At 40.6% G+C, this 21,975-nt stretch overlaps 1 protein-coding gene across 2 annotated transcripts in view; it reads left to right on the top strand.

Moving 5' to 3' along the window:
• The window catches only part of LOC144604133 (epidermal growth factor receptor-like), a 235,096-nt gene that overhangs the window by 188,469 nt on the left and 24,652 nt on the right, over positions 1 to 21,975 (top strand). For both annotated transcript variants that reach the window (XM_078418319.1, XM_078418311.1), the window contains exons 16-20: positions 290 to 331; positions 3,904 to 4,045; positions 4,865 to 4,987; positions 11,642 to 11,740; positions 17,203 to 17,388. In XM_078418319.1, the coding sequence (XP_078274445.1) occupies positions 290 to 331; positions 3,904 to 4,045; positions 4,865 to 4,987; positions 11,642 to 11,740; positions 17,203 to 17,388 (592 nt within the window). The remainder of the gene's footprint in view (positions 1 to 289; positions 332 to 3,903; positions 4,046 to 4,864; positions 4,988 to 11,641; positions 11,741 to 17,202; positions 17,389 to 21,975) is intronic.

The raw sequence follows: 21,975 nt of genomic DNA, 5'->3' as shown, positions 1-21,975 counted from the left end.
TCTGAAAAATACATAATGTGACAGATTATTTTCTAACACATAGAAATACTTTAAATATTTTATGTACATCACAAAGGCACATCTTAGATGTGGATTCTACAATAGGCTTTATGAATCAAATGCTTTTCCTCATTCTCAGGATCTTGTGCAGCCTTGTTAGAAACATAATTGTGCTAGATTTTGATCTTACTCATCACACCAAAGAACAAAGAGAATCGATTGTTATAAATTGTGGTATGATGTGAAATATTTTCCACTAATTGGATCTTTTATTTCTATTGTATCCTAGATGTAAGGGACCAGAGCTTCAACATTGTGAACAATATGTTGGGTAAAACAAATCTATTGTTTCATTTATATTATTTGAATTTCCTGATCACCTATTTTAGATAATAAACAATAAGTGCAGGAGTAGGCCATTTCTTTGTTTCTATGATTAGCATTTTTCAAATTTGCAATAAAATGTATCTGATCTCCATTTAAATTTGCCACTTGTTTGTATTGACAGTTATGTAACCAAACATACAAATGACCTGCAAATAAAAATATCTTTAAAGAGTAATTTGTGCCATGTCCAGAAAGGAAGGGGATGAAACGGGAGAAATGTGGATACCTGTGGCATTTCAGATTCAATGTTTTAAACTGTAATAATGTGACACCTCTCCCTTCCCCACACAACCACTTGACAAGAACTTTGTGTGCAGTCCTTGGTTTTCCAATACAACTAGCGATGTTACATTGGTAAATTCTTCAGTTGATTGTGATGTACATATACTGTACATACGAATCTAACAATTATATTTGCACAGTTTAGGGTTGGTCCTTTACAGTGTTGGAAAGTGTAATTTTCATGCCTTCAAAAGACAAAAAATCAAAATGCACTCCATTACAATTGAAATAACATAAAAACGGATGGTACCAGCAAAGTAAAATTGGTTGTTAAAAATGAAAATATTGCAGATGCTGGAGATCTGAAGTAATGGTTGAAACAAAAGTTCTGCAAAGTGTCTTCAGGAATTCAAAGTGAACTTTGGGTCACTCAACCTTCGGCCTCAGGATGTGTTCCTGACCTCTGAGGTTTTAGCTCCGGGTTCCATCTGAAGCCGGGAGATGTTAAGAGAGGGAGGGTTTCCATGTGGCGTCACTGTCATTTGCCACCTCTGTTTGTGGATGAGCGTTGCAGCACCTGCACCTACATGTCTGGGATCCATTGTTTGAAAGATCCCACGGTTGGGTATGCCAGTACAATGGCCCACCTAGTAGAGAAGCTGTCTCACAGTTCTAACGATCCCGGTTCATGCCTGAACTCTGCTATCCTCGTGGAGTTTGCTCAATCCCCCTGTGACCGTGTGGACTAACCCCAGGTGTTCCGGTTTCCTCCTGCGTCCCAAAGATGTGAGAGGTGGTAGGTTAATTGGCCAGCATGAATTGCCGCTAGGGTAGCTAAGTTGGAGTACAATCATGGAGGTGGTGCCACCATGTACATGCGGATCATCAAGACCCAGTTAGTTGAAAGGCACTGTTACAAGGGAACAGGTTCAAGGATCGGACTAGTAGAACAGAAAAAGGCTGTTACAAATCAGTTTTATTGGCAAGAGAAAACAAAAACAATACTTGTCTTGGTATGCGTGGGGTTACAGCAGCACACCTCCCTCTCTTTAAACATAGCGCTATGGCCACAGCATTATGGGTCACAGATTGTTCGGGCAAAATTCTTGTATAACAGGCACGTGAGAGAAAATGGGTTACAGAAAAAATGAGCGGGAGAATGGAATTGGGTGGGTCCCAAAACGTTGCCTCATCCTTACTTGGTTTAACCAAATGTAGAGGATGCCACTTCATGAGCACTGCCTACAGTCCACATGGCACCTACCAGCCTCTTACCCACCCTCCTACACACTGTTAAATAAGACAATCCTTCTTGTTCACTCTGTGCCTGATAAAGCATCTCAACCCATAATGATGACTTACATCTTTTGCCTCCATTGATGCCGCTTGACCCACTGAGTTCTTCCAGCGTTTTGCTCCAGTTTCCAACTTCAGCAGTCTCTTTAGTCTTCAAGGGAGAAAACCAGCTAATTTAAAGTGGCTTCCAGTCTAATCATACTTGGCAGTAACGGGAGCCTCAGCGGTGGTGAGGCCTCGGTAGCAACAGCAGTCTCGGTGGTGGTGGGGCCTCACGATCGTCCCGTGATCAGCAGTCGATGAGCCTGAGGGGGAGAGGAAGACAATGGGGACCCGGCATGGGGGACGATGGGAGAGCAAAGGGGGACCAGGTGTGGGGGAGAGGGGGGCACTGTAGTTTTAGAATCCTCTGCCCAGGGGATATGCCTGCATTTGTTTGTTCGTTCGTCCCGGATAAGGCACTGCACACGGCAGCCAGTCAGCAATCACTTGTCTTTTTCTTTTTGTTTTCACTTTTAATTTTATTTTAATTTCAAGTTTTCTTGTACCTTGTTGTGTGTTGTGACTGTTGGCAGACCAATTTCCCTCTAGGGATGAATAAAGTTCTATCATATCATATCGTATCGTATTGATCATTTGCTTTCTAACCGATTGATTCAACGATGAAACCAGACCGTCATTTCTTGAGACAAGGCAATATAACAAAAAGTGACGGTTTCTGTCCCTTCAGGGAATGTGTGTGGGCCAAGCCCTTGAAATGAAGGGACCTCCTCTCTCCCCTGTAGCAGGCAAAATTGATCCTTCTGTGTCTGATTTTTGTCAATTAGTTTATTTTGTTGCACAGCAAGCACCTGCATATTAAATTGAGAAAGGAGTGACGTAAATAAATTCTTTAACTGGAGATGCATCAATTCAGTAGGGTTCCAGATGCAAGCACCCAACAAAAGCAAACAAAACAGCTCCCAGAGTTGATTGACAGAATAAGAAATGCATGCTGCATTACCACTTCTATTACTGCCCAGCTGCCATTAAAAAACTTTGCTGTAAATCTTCCCTTGACACAAGATGGAATTTTGGAAAATTATTGATTGTAAATTTGTCATGAGGGTGGAAGGAACCAACCACCCATTCATGAATATCTATTTCTTATTGCATTTATTAATGCTGCTTATTAATGAAAGGGTAGTCATTTAACCGGCTTGTAGATATTCAGAGTTGTTAATTAATAAATTAATTTCGATTCCAGAAAGATTCAGAAGTTTTACATGAATAAGAACATCACAAATCATACCCATGTCAAAGACTTGAAATTGAGGCACAGGAGGCTGCTGATGTTGGACTCTTGAGTAACAAACAAATTGTCAGAGGAACTCAGTGAGCATCTGCGGAAGGAAATGGATTGACAACATTTTCCATCGTGACCTGACACTTTCTCCATTTTCCTCAACAGCTATTTGCCTGGCCCACTGAGTACTTCCTGAAGCTTGTTTTTTGCTCAAAGACTCACTTTAGTTAACTTTATTTTAAGTTAAAAATTTAGTAGCATGTATATAATGCAAAAAAAATTGAAAGATGAAACATACTACCATATAAACTGCAATAAATGCCTATCCAGCTGCACAAACTGAGCCTCTTTAAAATAGGACTATTAAAATCTGTTACAATATTTGCTCAATTAAATCATTTATGTTGAAACAAGAACACCTAATGATAGAGGATTCTGAAGCCAAATGTTCCACAGTGGTCACTGTGGAATTCTCTGCCTCAGAGGGCAGTGGAGGCCAATTCTCTGAATACATTCAAGAGAGAGCTAGATAGAGCTCTTAAGGATAGCGGAGTCAGGGGGTATGGGGAGAAGGCAGGAACGGGGTACTGATTGAGAATGATCAGCCATGATCACATTGAATGGCGGTGCTGGCTCGAAGGGCCGAATGGCCTTCTCCTGCACCTATTTTCTATTGTCTATTGTTTCTCATGCACGTTTTCCTCCTCCTCCAGTTCCCGCATTCCCTCCATTGCCGCAGGAGTGGTTGGGGGCCTGCTTGGTCTGGTCATGGTGGCTCTGTTGATCGGAGTGTGCCTGCGAAGAAGGCACGTCAAAAGGAAGCGGACTTTGCGACGTTTACTGCAGGAACGAGAGGTGACCCATGCAGGAGATTGTATTTTCACCCCCCCCACCCCAACACCAAAACAATAATTTCTCAACTATTTGAAAGTAATAACGTGTTTAAAGTTTCATCAATCAGACAAATCTCGTATAAAATTGGAATAGTGTGAGTTCCTTTGGAGCTACCACTCCACGATTTAGATGAGAAAGATGGATTCATTAGGGACGAACTGAAGGCAAATAAACACCTCTCTACATCCTAGGATCTTAATTTATGATTCCATGGTTGGAAATATTTTTTTGATGGTCTTTTCTCACAAGATCAGCTTTCAGTCTTTGCAGGGTGCAGGGTTATCCAACCAGAGAGCAAACTCTACCTTGGGCAAGCTGTGAAATTTTAATTTGCTTTTTAGAGATGTCAATCAGGCCCCGTAAAAATTGTTTGTGTTTCTGCAGCCTTTGCTGCCTTTTTTAAAAGACAATTGGTTCATTTTTGATTAAAAGAGAACTGCTTTTCTTGCTACTTGTGATCACCCTGAGAGATGAAAAAACCCATCGCGTGGTTTCGGGATACGGTGATGTCTTTCATATACTCTGACTAAAATGTCACAGTGTGACTGTTACTTCATGGAATTGCAAGCCCCATTTCATAGGAACTTAAGGAAAAACACGGATACATTATCCACAAGCAAACTTGAGACTGCTGTGTGCTCTCTCACAAGCTAGATTGCAGATTCTCTATATTTAGCTGTCCTAGCCTTTATTTCCCCCATTACCGCTACTGTGTGTTGTAAAATAAATTTAATAGGTGACATCCTATTAAAGAAATTTGTGGTTTTGTTCTTCTCACAGCTGGTTGAGCCTCTAACACCCAGTGGAACTGCTCCAAATCAGGCCCATCTGAGGATCCTTAAAGAGACAGAATTCAAGAAAATTAAAGTGCTTGGCCGTGGAGCATTTGGTACAGTGTACGAGGTAAGTACAACATTAGAGACATTTGGTGTTGGTAGATGGATTCAAACAAACGGTGGCGCAGCGGTAGAGTTGCTGCCTTACAGCGAATGCAGCGCCGGAGACTCAGGTTCGATCCTGACTACGGGCGCCGTCTGTATGGAGTATGTACGTTCTCCCCGTGACCTGCGTGGGTTTTCTCCGAGATCTTCGGTTTCCTCCCACACTCCAAAGACGTACAGGTTTGTAGGCTAATTGACTGGGTAAATGTAAAAATTGTCCCTAGTGGGTGTAGGATAGTGCTAATGTGCGGGGATCGCTGGGTGGCGTGGACTCGGTGGGCCGAAGGGCCTGTTTCCACGCTGTATCTCTAAATCTAAAAAAAAAAATCATTATGTCTGCTGCAAAGCATTGTTAACTTTTATTGTGGGTTGGAGTAGCAGAGTAATTGAACATGTGTTATTAATCTTCACACTAGGCTCACGATTCCAGCATCGATAGTTCCTTATGTCTCCAATGATTTATAATTGCTCTTTGAGAAAGCAGTTCTGGTCGGCATGGAAAGAGATGGCAGGATAGCAACCTAGCAGCAGAATTTTGACACAAATTGCCGGAGTAATTCAGTAAGTCAGCTAGTATCTCTGGAGAACATGGATAGGCAACATATTGGATCAGGACCCTTTTTCAGACATGGATATGCGGACCAAAATTTCACCTATCCATGTTCTCCACAGATACTGTCTGACCTGTTGAACTTACTCCGGCACTTTGTGTCTTTTTTGGTAAACCAACAGCTACAGTAACTCGTGTCAGGAGAATTTTCACTTGTTCGATAGTCTTTTTGTGTCCCATGTTTGATAACCAAGAACTTGGGTCTTGCAGGATAACATCAAAGACCTGTGACGAAGGCAACCCATTTAGTGGGTGGAAGGGAAACTGGATTTTAATTTAAAGCAGGAGAATTAGAGATGTTGCATACAGAGCAAGACAACAAAAATCAAAAGCAAAATACTTTGTATTGAAAACTGAAGTAAAAACAGAGAATGCTGGAAATAGTCAATCAGTCGGACAGCATCACGGGGGGAAACAGACCAGCTAGATCATGCCGAACACTAATGTTCAGCTCTTTAAGGGGGTGTGGCTGCCAGATTTTTATTCATAGGCAGTCAGACATTGAAGACTAGGTCTTTGAGAGATTCGGAAGGCCAATTCTATTTGCCTACAACATTACACAAGGGAATTGCCCCCCTAGGTCTTACGTGAGGTCTGATCTGATGCAAGATCTGGGACCCAGCTAATTTCAGTACGGTTTGGTTTTAGGCTAAAGATATATGGGACAAAAGTAGTAGACTCATTCTTTTAAATACGCTTCTTGTAGGGTCATAGACTGAATAGCACAGAAACAAGCCCTTCAGTCAGTGAGTCCACATGGACTATTTGCTTTTTTATTTATGTTTTAATGTTATTTCTGAGTACTCTTTTATTTTCTTATTTTAACTTTAATTGTAATAGTTATTGAATGTCTCTAAATATCAGAGAAGTTTCAAATTTTTTTAAATATTTATTAGCAGCCCTGAACAGCTAACTAAGTCTCATGCCCAGGACAGGCAAGAGACTGCAGAAGGTGGACTCTTGAGCAAAATACAAAATTCCAGAAGAACTCAGCAGGTCAAGCAGCATCTGTGGAGGGAATGGATAATTGATATTTGACAGCAGGCAAAGCTTGTTGTAAGATTAAAGCGAAACACAGAGCACTGGAAGAACTGAACGGTTCAGACAGCAGCTGGGAAAGGAGGTGGACAAGTGACATTTTGGGTTAGGGCCCTTCTTTAGTCTGAAAAAGGGTCCTGACCCGAAATGTCACCTGCCCATTTCCTTCCCCAGCTGCTGTCTGAGTCGTTCAGTTACTCCAGCACTCTGTGTTTTGCTTAAATCATACACAAAACTGCCTGTTGTCAAAAAGTACTGGAGGAATCTTGGGGGCAGATCCTCCTCACTCCACCCTCCTAAGTTTAGTTTACTTTATTATTGTCGCATGTACCAAGGAAAGCTTTTTTTGTTGCGTGCTAACCAGTCAGCAAAAAGACTACTCATGATTAAAATCACGGTGTACAGATACAGGATAAAGGGAATAACGTTTAGCGCAAAATAAAGTATAGTAAAGTCTGATTAAAGATGGTCTGTGGGTCTCCATTGAGGTAGATGGTATGTCAGGACCACACTCTGGTTAGTGATAGGATGGTTCAATTGCCTGATAACAGCTGGGAAGAAACTGTCCCTGAATCTGGAGGTATGCATTTTCACACTTCTGAACCTCTTGCCTGCCGAGAGAAGGGAGATGATGGACTTGTCCTCGATAATGCTGGTGGCCTTGCATAATCAAGGACAAGTGTGGTGTAGATGAAGTCGATGGGACGTTGGTTTGTGTGATGGTCTGGGCTATATCCACAACTCTCTACTATTTTTTGCGGACTTGGATGGGGCTGTTCCCAAAAAAATGATTCGGGAGCGATGGAACTCATTTCAACCTGGCACTCATGAAGGACAAATGGATGAAAATAGCTAGATCAAGACTGGGGGAGATCAAAGACCAGAACAAGAGAATCAGGCGGAGATGATTATGACATTGAAAACTGATCCAGAATATTTAAAGTAATTTACATAAATAAGGCCAAAAAAGCACTGATTCAAATAAATAATGAAAGAAAATATTAGGATTGTTAGCAGGATGTTCTTTGCATTTTTGATGGAGTAGTGAGGCAAACTTTCTGGAATCACACAAAAAAACTATTTGCATGTTGTAGCAAGTTTGTGGGAAAGCCCTTAGTATGCATCACATTGGATAAAGTTAGATAGTCCTTGTTACAATTAAAGTTAGATGGTCTGCGTTACTATGATGTAACCAGATTTCAAAATGTTTTTTCAAATCCCATCGTTAGCTTGTAAAACGAAACCTCAAGGCTGTTGAGATATGATTTGATATAGTGTTTGCTAGATACATTTGCAGCAGCAATTTATCAGATTAACCTTGTGGCATGTATAATTTTCCATTGGAATGCACACAGAGTTCAGTAAGCTCTAACAAAATGTTTATTCTTTTTAATTGTATTGATAAAAATTCTTTGAGGCCTGCTGGCTTCTGTGCCTGAATTCCTGCTGGATATTTATTATTTTCCTCCACCCTCTCACCATAATGACGTACTATTTGCTGCTTTAAGTGCCTGCTGCACCTTCATGTTAGCTTTCGGTGCCTTCTGCACCTCTAGTTACTTTTGTACTGGTACGTTTTTTTTTCACAAGGATGATCTGTAAGGTTAGATCTCATGGGATCCAAAGTGAGCTATCATACTGTATACAATGTTGGCTTGATGGAAGGAATCAGAGGGTGGTAGTAGAGGGTTGTTATTCAGATTGGAGGCTTACAACTATTGGTGTGCCACTGGATCAATGCTGTATTCGCTGTTGATTGTCACATAAATGAATGATTTGGATGAGAATGTACAGTGCATTCAGAAAGTATTCAGACCCCTTCACTTTTTCCACATTTTGTTACGTTACAGCCTTATTTTAAAATGGATTCATTTTTTTTAAATCATCAATCTACACACAATACCCCATAATAAAATAGCAAAACAGGTGTTTAGACATTTTTGCAAAGTAATTAAAAAGAAATAACTGAAATATCACATTTACATAAGTATTCAGACCCTTTGCTATGATACTCAAAATTGAGCTTATGTTCATCCTGCTTCCATTGATTATCCTTGAGATGTTTCTACAACTTGATTGGATCCACCAGTGGTAAATAAAATTGATTGGACATGATTTGGAAAAGCACACACCTGTCTATATTAGGTCCCACAGTTGACAGTGCATGTCAGAGCAAAAACCAAGCCATGAAGATGAAGGAATTGTCCATAGACCTCCGAGACAGGATTGTGTCGAGACACATATCTGGGGAAGGTATAAAACTATTTCTGCAGCATTGCAGGTTCCGAAGAGCACAGTGACCTCTGTCATTCATAAATGGAAACATTTTGGAACCACCAGGACTCTTCGTAGAGCTGGCCGCCCGGCCAAACTGAGCAATCGGGGGAGAAGGGCTTTGGTCAGGGAGGTGACCAAGATCCCGATGGTCACTCTGACAGAGCTCCAGAGTTCCTCTGTGAAGATGGGAGAACCTTCCAGAAGGACAACTATATCTGCAGCACTCCACCAATCAGGCCTTTATGGTAGAGTGACCAGACGGAAGCCACTCCTCAGTAAAAGGCACATGACAGCCTACTTGGAGTTTGCCAAAAGGCACCTAAAGGACTCTCTGACCATGAGAAACAAGATTCTCTGGTCTGATGAAACCAAGATTGAACTCTTTAGCCTGAATGTCTCATCACCTGGCCAATACCATACCTATGGTGAAGCATGGTGGTGGCAGCATCATGCTGTGGGGATGTTTTTCAGTGGCAGGAACTGGGAGACTAGTCAGGATCGAGGGAAAGATGAACGGAGCAAAGTACAGAGAGATCCTTGATGAAAACCTGCTCCAGAGTGTTCTGGACCTCAGACTGGGGTGGAGGTTCACCTTCCAACAGGACAACGACCCTAAGCACACAGCCAAGACAACGCAGGAGTGGCTTCATGACACGTCTGTGAATGTCCTTGAGTGGCCCAGCCAGAGCCCGGACTTGAACCCGATCGAACATCTCTGGAGGGACCTGAAAATAGCTGTGCATCGACGCTCCCCATCCAACCTGACAGAGCTTGAGAGGATCTGTGGAGAAGAATGGGAGAAATGACCCAAATACAGGTGTGCCAAGCTTGTAGCGTCATACCCAGGAAGACCTGAGGCTGTAATCGCTGCCAAAGGTGCCTCAACAAAGTACTGAGTAAAGGGTCTGAATACTTATGTAAATGTGATATTTTAGTTATTTCTTTGTAATTACTTTGCTAAAGTTTCTAAACACCTGTTTTCACTTTTTTATTATGGGGTATTGTGTGTAGATTGATGATAAAAAAAAAGAATTTAATCCATTTTAAAATAAGGCTGTAACGTAACAAAATGTGGAAAAAGTGAAGGGGTCTGAATACTTTCTGAATGCACTGTAGGTGGCGTGATTAGTACGTTTTCAAATTATACCAAATTTAATGATGTAGTAGATAGTGAAGGTGGTTCTGTAAGGTTACAAGAGGATCAAGATCAACTGGGAATGTGGCCAAAGGAATGTCAGATGGAATTTAATTCAGATTTCTTGCACCATCTGCTACCATCTTGACTTTCACGCCTCCTCTTCTTTCCTTATCTTGCACTCTTTTGTCTCCTTTTCACCTCTAGTCTTTGTCACTAACTCCACATATTTGCCAATCACACCACCCCCTCACCCCCTTCCTCAGTAGCATTCACCTATCACTTGCTGGGGTTTTCCCACCACCAACCTCTCTGTTCCAACTTTCTTTCCTCTATTCTATCTGCCCGAAAAGGGACCCAACCCAAAACGTCATCTCTCCTTTCCCGCCACTGATGCTATCTGACCCGCTGAGTTCCTCTAGCAGTTTGTTGTTTGGTTAGACTTGGAGGATTGTGTGTTTTTCTAGACACCGTGTTATAGGAAGAATGTGATAAAACTAGAAAGGATACAGAAATGATTCACGACGATGTTGCCGGGATTGGATTGAATTGATTTACAAATGAGAGACTGGATGGTCGGGTCTGTTTTCCCTGGAGTGATGGAGGCTGAAAGTTGACCTTGTAGAGGTTAATTAAGTCATGAGAGGCACAGATAGGATAGATGGCCATAGTCTTTTTTCCATGATGAGGCAATTTAAAACGAGAGGGCATAGGTTTATGGTGAGAGGAAAAGGATATAACGGGGACCCAAGATGCAAGTTTTCCACACAGAGAATGGTGGTTCATTGGGGCATACAGCCAGAGGAAGTGGTAGAAGCAGCTACAATTACAACATTTAAAATATATTTAGACATGTACATGGGTAGGAAAGATTTCGAGGGATATGGACCAAATGCAGGCAAATGGAACTAGCGTTAGTAGGGACCTTGATTGGCAAGAACTAGTTGTGCCAATGGGCCTGTTTCTGTGCTGTCTAACTCTGATTGACTGTCCATTTATATTCCAAATTTTCTATCAGCATGAACAGATGGAAATGGTCAAAATCAAATCTGATTCAGTCGCGGTAGGTGTGCATCCAATTCAATCGCTATATTTGTGGATAAGCTCAGGATGACATGCCACAAATTATTACTTTGTCTTCAAGCCAGAAATATTATGGCGACTTTCATTTAATATCACAGAACACTGTGGTGTTGAGACTTTGACTAATTTACTATAATAAATTTACTCGAGAGAGGGTAAACCAAGAGTACAGAGCTATATTTACAATGGGTAAAATGCACCTTGGTAGTTATTCCTATGCTTGTTCTGTGCAAATATTTCTTCGGCCTAATAATTTGTCAAAAATATGCATATTTATCACCAGTGCTGTTTCGCAGTTTTATGAAGTATACTTCACTGATTTTCTTTGGTGACTATTTTACCTAAATCTATATGACCAATAAAAGAAGCAAACTCATTTTAATTTCGTAAGATCAGTACATATTTGACAATTTCAATCATAATGTCAGAATGAGTGGGATTTTCTTTTAATTTAAATGTCATTATCTCTACAGGGCTTGTGGAATCCAGAGGGGGAAAATGTCAAAATCCCCATTGCTATCAAAGTGTTGAGAGAAGCAACCTCACCGAAGGCTAATAAAGAAATCCTTGACGTAAGCTACGATTGTGATTGTTTGTCTTACCGGTGAAATTTGTTCATCCCCTTGGAATCATTATGAAATAGGGCAATAAATAGAAGCACGCTGCTGTCAGTTAAATGCAAGCTGTTTACATGGGTCTTCCCTCCATTCACCACACTACATTATAAAAACCCAATTTATGTGCCTTTCTTTTGCTAATAGGGGCAACAGAAATTTGAAGATGCAGAATTGTAGAAATATGAGAGTCTGAGATGATAGGACTGCGGAAGGTTCCATAGATGAGGAAGCTGACAGGATAATAACTAAATGAAAATTTTAATTATTAAATGTTACTAAGACAATGTAATTTCTATTGTGCACTTCAAATATATTGGCATTATTGCTTAACTTTATAATTAAACTCACCATTCACTTTTTCAAATCAAAATTAGTCAATAATCTTTTGTAATCACTGAACAAATAAAAAATGTCATCTAGCTAGCTTTTTGCTGGTAGAAGAGTACATTTCTGAAGGGATGACAAAATATATGCTGGAGAACTCCCTGGTTAACTCTCCCTTTCCACACAAACCACACCCTCCCCAGGTACTTTCCCCAGCAACCGCAGGAGATGTAACACCTGTCCCTATACCTCCCCCCTCGACTCCGTCCAAGGACCTGACAGTCTTTTCAGGTGAGGCAGAGGTTCACGTGCACCTCCTCCAACCTCATTTACTGTATCTGCTGTTCCAGTTGTGGAATTCTATATATTGGTGAGACCAAGCGCATGCTCGGCGATCGTTTTGCTGAACACCTCCGCTCAGTCAGCCTAAAACTACCTGATCTCCCGGTTGCTAAACACTTTAACTCCACCTCCCATTCCCACATTGACTTTTCTGTCCTGGGCCATCTCCATTGCCAGAGTGAGGTCCAGCACAAATTGGAGGAACAGCACCTCATATTTCGCTTGGGCACCTTACGCCCCAGCAGTATGAATATTGACATAGTCAAAGAATCATAGAGTGATACAGTGTGGAAACAGGCCCCTCGGCCCAACTTGCCCACACCGGGCAACATGTCCCAGCTACACTAGTCACACCTGCCTGCGCTTGGTAAATATCCATTCTGTACTAGTCCTATCCATGTACCTGTCTAACTGTTTCTTAAACGTTGGGATAGTCCCAGCGTCAACTACCTCCTCTGGCAGCTTGTTCCATACACCCACACCCTTTGTGTGAAACAGTTACCCCTCAGATTCCTATTAAATCTTTTCCCCTTCACCTTGAACCTGTGTCCTCTGGTCCTCGATGTTATTCCCTTTATCCTGACCAATGCCTCAATTTCCCTCGTCAGCCAAGCTTCCTTGCGTTTGCCTGTTTTGCCCCTCACTCCAACAGGGACGTACATATCCTGAGCTTTTGTCAACACACTTTTCAAAACATCCCATTTGGCTGATGTTCCTTTCCCCTCAAATAACCTGCTCCTGTCAACTTTAGTGATACCTTCTCTCATACCATCAAAGTTGGCCTTACCCCAGTTGAGCATTTTAACACTCTGTCCCTATCCATAAATATCTTAAACCTAATGGAACTGTGGTCACTGGTCCCAAAAGGCTCCTCCACAAACACTTCATTAACTTGCCCTTCCCAATTTCCCAATACTAGATCCAGTGTTGCCCTCTCGTGTGTGGGGCTCTAGATACTGTTTGAGAAAACTCTCCTGAACACTTTTGATGAATTGCACCCCATTTAAACCCTTCACACTATGATTTTCCCAGTCAATATTGGGAAAGTTAAAATCCCCAACTACAACAACTTAATTTGACCTGCAGCTGTCTGCAATCTCCTGGCATATTTGTTCTTCTAATTCCCATTGACTATTTGGGGGTCTGTAGTACACCCCCAACAAGGTGATCATCCCTTTCTTGTCCTCAGCTCCACCCATATAGCATCACTAGACGAACCGTCCGTAATGTCATCTCTGACCACTGCTATGGCATCCTCCTTAACCAACAATGCAACCCCCCCCCCCCCTCTTTTTCCCTCACCCCCTGTCTCTCCTGAAGCTCCTGTACCCTGGAACATTAAGCTGCCAGTCCTGCCCCTCCCTTAACCAGGTTTCAGTAATGGCTACAATGTCCTAGTTGGTCGTACCTATTCATGCCCTAAGCTGATCCGCCTTACCTGTCAGGCGCCATGCATTAAAATACGTGCAGTTTTAACCAACCCTCCTTCCTCCCTCTCCACCTTTCACTTGCCTATTCTGTCCACTAACCAGGGCTTCTTTTACATTTTGTTGTCGTGTAGTAATATTAATTATTTTAATGAACATGCCAAACGGTTAATTTTTAAACAGCAGATTTAATTTACTTAATATGATTTTTCAACTCTTGTTATGTTATGCTATTGTGTTATTATATTTTAAAAATTGTTACTAGGTTCTGAGTCAAATTTCCTAAAGTTTGATAAAGCTTTTTTTAAATAATAATGGCTACTTTGTTGAGTTGCAAAGGGAGAATCATGTTCCTCTGTTCTCATACAAAAAAATATAATTCTATTACTGCATGAGATCAATACTGACATTTTTAAAAGTACAAGGATTTTAGTTCTGCTTAAGGTAAATGTTGCAAGATCACTAGCCAACAGAAGGAGCAATATATCTAGATGACTAGTTCAAGGCTCCATGCAGTTATTAATATTAATTTCAATGTAGAGAAATAGATTACCATGAGACAGAACCATTCTAATAATCTTCATATTCCTGACAATGGCTTTTCCAAAAATTCATTACCACAGAGCAAATCCCAAGAGAGCATCTAGGAATGCAAGGCATAATTCAGCAAGGTTATTGTGCACTTGTGAGAGATTGCAGGATAAGCAAAAATGAACAAAGAATGATGGCCTGAAAGCAGTGTTTCAGGAGGCTCTCAGAAAAAACATAAAAGATTAATTGAAGGTGGTAATTAGAGTTTAATGGCACATTAATCAAAGTTTATGCGCTTGAAATGCTTTAGAAAATCTATTGATTTAAAGAAAGCCTAAAGCATTTAACTTTTTCATGACATATTGTGGTGAAATGGAGCATTTGTTAGGAAAGAGTGTGTTAATATTTTAGTTCCTTGTCTAAATTTTTACAATTAAGTTAAATGAATTTCATACATGTTGTTTAAAATTTTAATTTTCTGATGAGCAATCTTCCATGCAATTTCTAACTTTCCATCCTGAAAACAGTAGTCATTGCCTGCATTTCCTTACCAAATGACATGTGTACCTTAACAGCACCTTAATAACCTTAAATCCTGCAATTATGGGTGTTGACTAGGAGCGTAAAATCCACCACCATTATTTTTCTCAGTCTAAGACGGTAGAAAACCGCTAAGACTACCTGAAAAAATAGCAATATCTCATGTTTGCATTTATTGCAATGCCTTTAATCTTGCATTGCCTCCTAAGATGCTTTATGTTAATTTCATTTGATATTATGCTACAAATGCTAACTAGCTAATTGCAGTCATAAAAAGCTAGGTTTTGAGGGGAATCGTTAAAAAGGTGGTGGTAGCGAACAGGTGCCTAGGGAATGCTGTAGAATAGAGTGACCTAAGAGTACAAGTACACAGTGAAAATGGTGTCATAAATAGATAGGGTGGTGAATAAGGCTTTGGGATACTGGCCTCATCATTAAGGGCATTGAGGATAGAAGTTGACCCATTGTGTTGCAAATGTCCAAGATGTGAGACCACACTTGGAGTATCATGTTCAGTTTTGGTTGCCCAGCTATAGGAAGAATGCCATTAAGTTGAAAAGAATGCAGAAAAGATTGATGAGGAAATTGCCAGGACTTAAAGGACTGAGCTACAAGGAGAGTCCTGTAGAATAAAGTCCTAGGACAGGCTAGGACCTTATTCCTTGCAGGACATTGAAGGATATATAGATATGTCTAAGAAGGTGATAAAAGGGGTATAAAAACATGAAGGGCTTAGATAGGGTGAAAGCACAGCATTTTCCCAGGATTGATGAGCCAAGAACTAAAGTGCAACGGTTTAAGGCAAAAGGGAAAAGATTTAATAGGAACCTGAATTGGAAAGGATGATAGGGTGGATCAACGTGCATTAAAACTGCCAATTTATGAGGATTCCTGGAGCAGACGTGCAGTGGAATGAGATGAGTCAAAGGGTGGTATATGGAACGAGCTATCAGAAGAAGTGGTAAAAGGGAGATATAATAAGAACATTTCAGACTTTTGGACATACACATAGATAAGAAATATTTATGAGGACATGGGTCAAACACTGGCAAATCGGATGAGATTAGATGGGCATTGTGATATTCTTGGATGAGTTGTTCCGAAACGCCTGTTTCCAGCTTACATGGCTCTAACTATGAGAGGGAAGCAGTAAGGTTTGGGTGGAAACTCCACAGCTTTAATTGAACTCTAAAAGCTGAAAACAGTGTATGAATGATTATAATTAGGATCGGGCAAAAGAAGGCAGAATTGGTGAAGCACAGCTTTGTATCAGAGAATGGCGTTGGCAAAGATTACAGAGAGGAAAATGGGACGCTATAACAGGTTTTCAAAACCAGGATGTCAATTTTAGCAATGAAATATTGCTGAACTGGGAGCCAACACATTGAGGTAGTGGGTGAGCAGGACTTGGTGCAAAGTATTTTAAGGGTCACTTTTCTCTCTTCCACCCTGAATAAACTTGGAACTCTTAGAAAGATCTGAACGGGTTAAAGTTTCTGGAGGACCTAAAATGATAGGGTGGATCAAACTGCAAACTGCCAAATTTTGAGGATTTCAGGAGCAGATGTGCATGGATTGAGATATCAAAATGATTGGAAGCAGTCTAATTAATAGTGCAGGCATGTGGTTGGAAGTTCATCGCAGTCTCAGACGTAATGGCTGAGCTGTGAACAATGTTATTCAGGTTCCAGGAAAAGGTCAGGGACAAGTAAGTATGTGATGTGGACCAAACACAATGTCTTCATGTCTTCCCAGAGTTTTGTCAGAGAAACATTTTTCTTATCCAGGATTGGATATATGAGAAGCAGCCTGACAATTCAGAGGCAGTGTAAGGATCAACAGAGATATTGGAAAGTTAATACCAGCGTGTTATCGACATGGATTTTAAACATGATGCAATTTTGAATGGCTCTGAATTTTGAATGGTCAGAACACGTTGGTGAATTTTGAATGGTCAGAACACGTTGGTGAGAAATTTGATGTGAAAACATTTAAATTATATCTTGTGTATCCATTTAACTTTCTGTCCACTGTGGGCGCAACATCATTTCATTTTCTAATGTTTACTGGAGTAACTTTAGTTACTTAAGCAAAAGACAAGGTGCTGCAGGAACTCAGCAAGTCAGGCATATCTGTGGAGTGACCCATTCTTCAAGATTCTATTATCTGCGGTTCCTTGTCTCAGATTTAATTAACCAGTTCTTTGTCTACAGAAGACCACAATATCTTTCTTCATGTACTTTCTCCTTGCAGGAAGCATATGTGATGGCCAGTGTCGACCATCCCCATGTTTGCCGGTTACTGGGAATCTGTCTCACTTCGACTGTGCAGCTTGTCACTCAGCTGATGACGCATGGCTGCCTGTTGGACTACATACGGGAAAACAAAGAAAATATTGGTTCACAATATCTTCTCAACTGGTGTGTACAGATAGCAAAGGTAGGCATATAATCTGATCGATGGCAACAATGCAGAATTTATTGAAATGGTTCTGAACAAACTTGCTCAAACGAGAGGCAACACTGGATAGGAATTTTGTAACCATTTGATATTAACTGTTGATTCCTATTTGTGTGGTCAGCAATTTAAAATTAGCTGAATATAAATTCTTCGAATAGGTTAATACACTGCCCCGATGTGCCTTTAAATTCCAAATTTATTTTTAGAAAGGTCTTGAACTAGGACAAGATTTGAAAAATGTTGGAGAAAATGGGATAAATCAATGGCATCGATTAGCTGAAGCCAGGGGCACTGGAAGTAAATAAAAGGTTGTGTAGCTTTGAAGACTTGGTATGAAATACTGTAAGTCAGATTGTGATTAGTGGTGATTTAATTTAAATAAAGCAATGAACTGAAGCACTGATGAACAAAGGAAGTTAATAGCCATGAGCGTTGATTTTATTGTAACTTGTCTGAAAGTGTGTGGTGTTGACCCTTTAGAGATAGTGTGGAAACAGGTCCTTGGGCCCACCGTCCACGCCAACCACCCTGTACACTAACAGTACCCAATAAACTGGGAACAATTTACAATTTTACCGAAGCCAATTAACCTATAATTAAACTCTTTGGAGTGTGGGAGAAAAGAGAAAATCCATGCGGTCACAGGGAGAATGTACAAACTCTACAAAAAGCACACATGGTCAGGATTTTACATGGGTCTCTGGCGCTGAAAGGCAGCAGCTCTACCACTTTGTCACTATGCCAACCCCTGTCAGTTGCACTGGGGATGTGCAGCAACAATTTGTCTTCAGTTTTTGCATTGGTATTATGGTTATAAATGTATTGAATTTTTTTCTGTGTATTGTGTTTATGGACATGTTAAGCTGCTATAAGCAAGAATTTCATTGTTCTGTTGGTGGTACATATCACACTTAATATACTTGACCTTTTGAGTGACTAAAGTACAGCTCACATCCTGTTTTAATGGAAACAGGCAACTTATCAGCAGTCGGGAGAGAGCAGGTCATAGAAACCATTTTACTTCAGTGGTTTAGTTCACTCTATTGATCGCCATGTAGGAGTTATGCAGCAGCCTTTTGAAATATCTCGAATGCAAAACCCTTGCTGATTGTGCTGCTGCTGGAAGAATTTTATAGTTTTGTTTTGGGACATATGACAATAAAATACTCTTGACTTTTCCATTTTTATTGCTGATTTCCAGCATCTGTGTCACTTTTGCTTTGTTTCTTTATTGTTGAACACCAACCCTTTTGAGATAAAGGCCAGCATACCACTGTTCTTCCTAATACACATTTGAGTTTATACACTGGTTTGCAATGGGAACTTACACTCCCCTACCTCACCCCCACCTCACCATCACCATTAAATAAGATCATGACTAAGCAGATTGCAAACTCAATTTTGCATCCCTGTAACTTTTCAGCCTTTTGTTTATGATGAATCAGCCTTACTTTGCCTTAAAAATATCCAAAAGCTCCAGTAGAAAAGGCTTTCAACAACTTTCAACCCTCAGGGAAAAATACAGCCTAATTTCTGTGTTAAATGGGTGATCCCTTCATCTTAGAGTAACCTCCAGATTGAAATTATTCCCCGGGAGAAGTGTCCTCTCTACATCCACCCTGTCAGAATTCCGCAGCCTTAAGTATATTTCAAACAAATCCCCCTCATTCATCTAAACTACAACGGATGCAAACCCATCTGACCAAGCATTTCCTCATAAAGTAACCCATCCATACTTTGATCAGTCTAGTAAATCTTCTCTGAACTGGTTCCAAGGGATTAACATCCTTTAATAAATAAGGAAAGTAATACTGTGCAGAATACTCTTGATGTGGTCTCAACATTGTTCAGTAAAACTCAAGCATACCTCCCTATATTTGTATTCTATTTCACAAGGAATAAACAGTAACATTCAACGAGTTTCCTTAATTGCTCACGATCCCTGCTTACCAGCCCCTTGCAAATCATGGCCAAGGACCACTAGATTCCTCTGTATCTCAAAGGTCACACTCATCATTTAGATAATGCTTATTTTATTTTTATATTCCTATCAATATGAACAATTCCACATTCTCTCAACATGCTTCATTTGCCAGATCTTTGTCCACGCACTTAATCTGTCTATATCTCTCTGTGGCCTCATTCGGTCCCCTTTACTTCATTTATCCGCTGGACATCCACCTTAATTTTTCAGGTTTTTGGACAAGGGATCTAAACCTGTCCAACCATCAGCATTTAATTGATTCCTAGAGTTTAAAATTATTCTGTTTTTCTATTCTTCCCACGTAAATGAACGAACCATCTCCTTCCTTCTTGCCACTCACTTAATCTGCTGGACTCTTTCCACATCCTCCCAGTTTACGTTCCACTAGTTTTGATTCTGAATATGTTACACTTAGTTCCTTTATCTGTTATTAATGATAGTAAATAGCTGAGGCATTAATACTATTTCTTTTCCCTACTAATAACTGACTGCCCACCTGGAAATAAACCTTTTTTCCCAATCGTTTTGTTTGCATCAACCCCTCATTTGTAATATATTAATGTCACAAATCATTTTATGTAACCAGCATTTATGTGGCATTCTGTTAAATTCTGTTTAAAAGAAAGACATACCACTGATTTCCTCGTATCTGCCCAATCGACTGGATCCTCAAATAAACTATCAAACACAATTTCCCTTTCACAAAGTGACGTTGATTCCATTACTCACATTGTGATTTTCTATGTTTTCTATTCCTGAATCATCTATTGTGAAAATCCCTGGCTACTGATATCAAACTAATTCTGGACTCCCCCAACATTGGGAACATTTTTCCTGCATCTAGCTTGTCTAGTCCTTTTATAATTGTATATGTATCTATAAGATCCCCTCTCATCCTTCTAAACTCAATGAATAAAGTCTAGTCTTTCCTATCTTTCCTCATATTACGGTCCCTCCATCCCAGGGATTAACCTCGTGAACGTACGCTGCACTCTCTCAATAGCAAGGACGTTCTTCCTCAAATTAGGAGACCAAAACTGCACACAATACTCCAGATGTGGTCTCACCAGGGCCCTATACAACTGCAGAAGGACTTCTTTGCTCCTGTACTCAAATCCTCTCGTTATGAAGGCCAACATGCCATTAGCTTTCTTCACTGCCTGCTGTACCTGCACGCTTACTTTCAGTGACTGGTGTACAAGGACACCAAGGTCTCGTTGCACTTCCCCTTTACCTAATCTGACACCAATGATATAATAATCTGCCTCCTTATTTTTGCTGCCAAAGTGGATAACCTCACATTTATCTACATTATACTGCATCTGCTATGCATCTACCCACTCACTCAACCTGTCGAAGTCACCCTGCAACCTCCTAACATCCTCTTCGCAGTACACACTGCCACCCAGCTTTGTGTCATCCGCAAACTTGCTAATGTTACTTCTAATTCCATCATCCAAATCATTAATATATATTGTAAATAGTTGCGGCCCCAGCACCGAGCCTTGCGGCACTCCACTCTGTACTGCCTGCCATTCTGAAAAGGACCCGTTTATTCCTACTCTTTGCTTCCTGTCTACCAACCAATTCTTTATCTATGTCAATACCCTACTCGCAATACCATGTGCTCTAATTTTGCTCACCAACCTCCCGTGTGATACCTTATCAAAGGCTTTCTGAAAGTCTAGATACACTACATCCACTGGCTCTCCTTCATCCATTTTACTTGTCACATCCTCAAAAAATTCCAGATTAGTCAAGCAGGATTTCCCCTTCATAAATCCATGCTGACTTGGACCAACCCTTTTACCGCTATCCAAATGCACTGTTATTACCTCTTTAATAATTGACTCCAGCATCTTCCCCACCACCGATGTCAGGCTAACTGGTCTATAATTCCCCGTTTTCTCTCGCGCTCCTTTCTTGAAAAGTGGGATAACATTAGCTACCCTCCAATCAACAGAAACTGATTCTGAATCTATTGAACATTGGAAAATGATCACCAATGTGTCCACGGTTTCTAGAGGCACCTCCTTGAGTACCCTGGGATGTAGACCATCAGGCCCTGGGGATTTATCATCCTTCAGTCCCATCAGTTTACCTAATACTATTTCTCGCCTAATGCAAATTTCTTTCAGTTCCTCTGTCTCCCTTGATCCTCTGTCCACTAGTACATCTGGGAGATTGTTTGTGTCTTCCTTAGTGAAGACAGATCCAAAGTATCTGTTCAACTTTTCCACCATTTCATTGTTACCCATAATAATTTCACCCGTTTCTGCCTTCAATGGACCCACATTTGTCTTTACTAATCTTTTTCTCTTAACATACCTAAAGAAGCTTTTACTGTCCTTCTTTATATTCTTAGCCAGCTTCGCTTCGTACCTCATCTTTTCAGTCCGTATTGCCCTTTTTGCTACCTTCTGTTGTCCTTTGAAAGTTGCCCACTCCTCTGGCTTCTCACTACTCTTTGCTATCTTATACATCTTTTCTTTTAGTTTTATTCCAACTTCCTTTGTCAGCCACGGTTGCCTCTTACTCCCCTGAGAATCTTTCTTCCTCTTTGGAATGAAATGATCCTGCAT

Source organism: Rhinoraja longicauda, chromosome 2, assembly GCF_053455715.1.
Source record: "Rhinoraja longicauda isolate Sanriku21f chromosome 2, sRhiLon1.1, whole genome shotgun sequence".
Taxonomy (NCBI): Eukaryota; Metazoa; Chordata; class Chondrichthyes; order Rajiformes; family Arhynchobatidae; genus Rhinoraja; species Rhinoraja longicauda.
The sequence above is the reverse complement of the archived record's forward strand: the minus strand, read 5'-3'. Positions and strand labels throughout refer to the sequence as shown.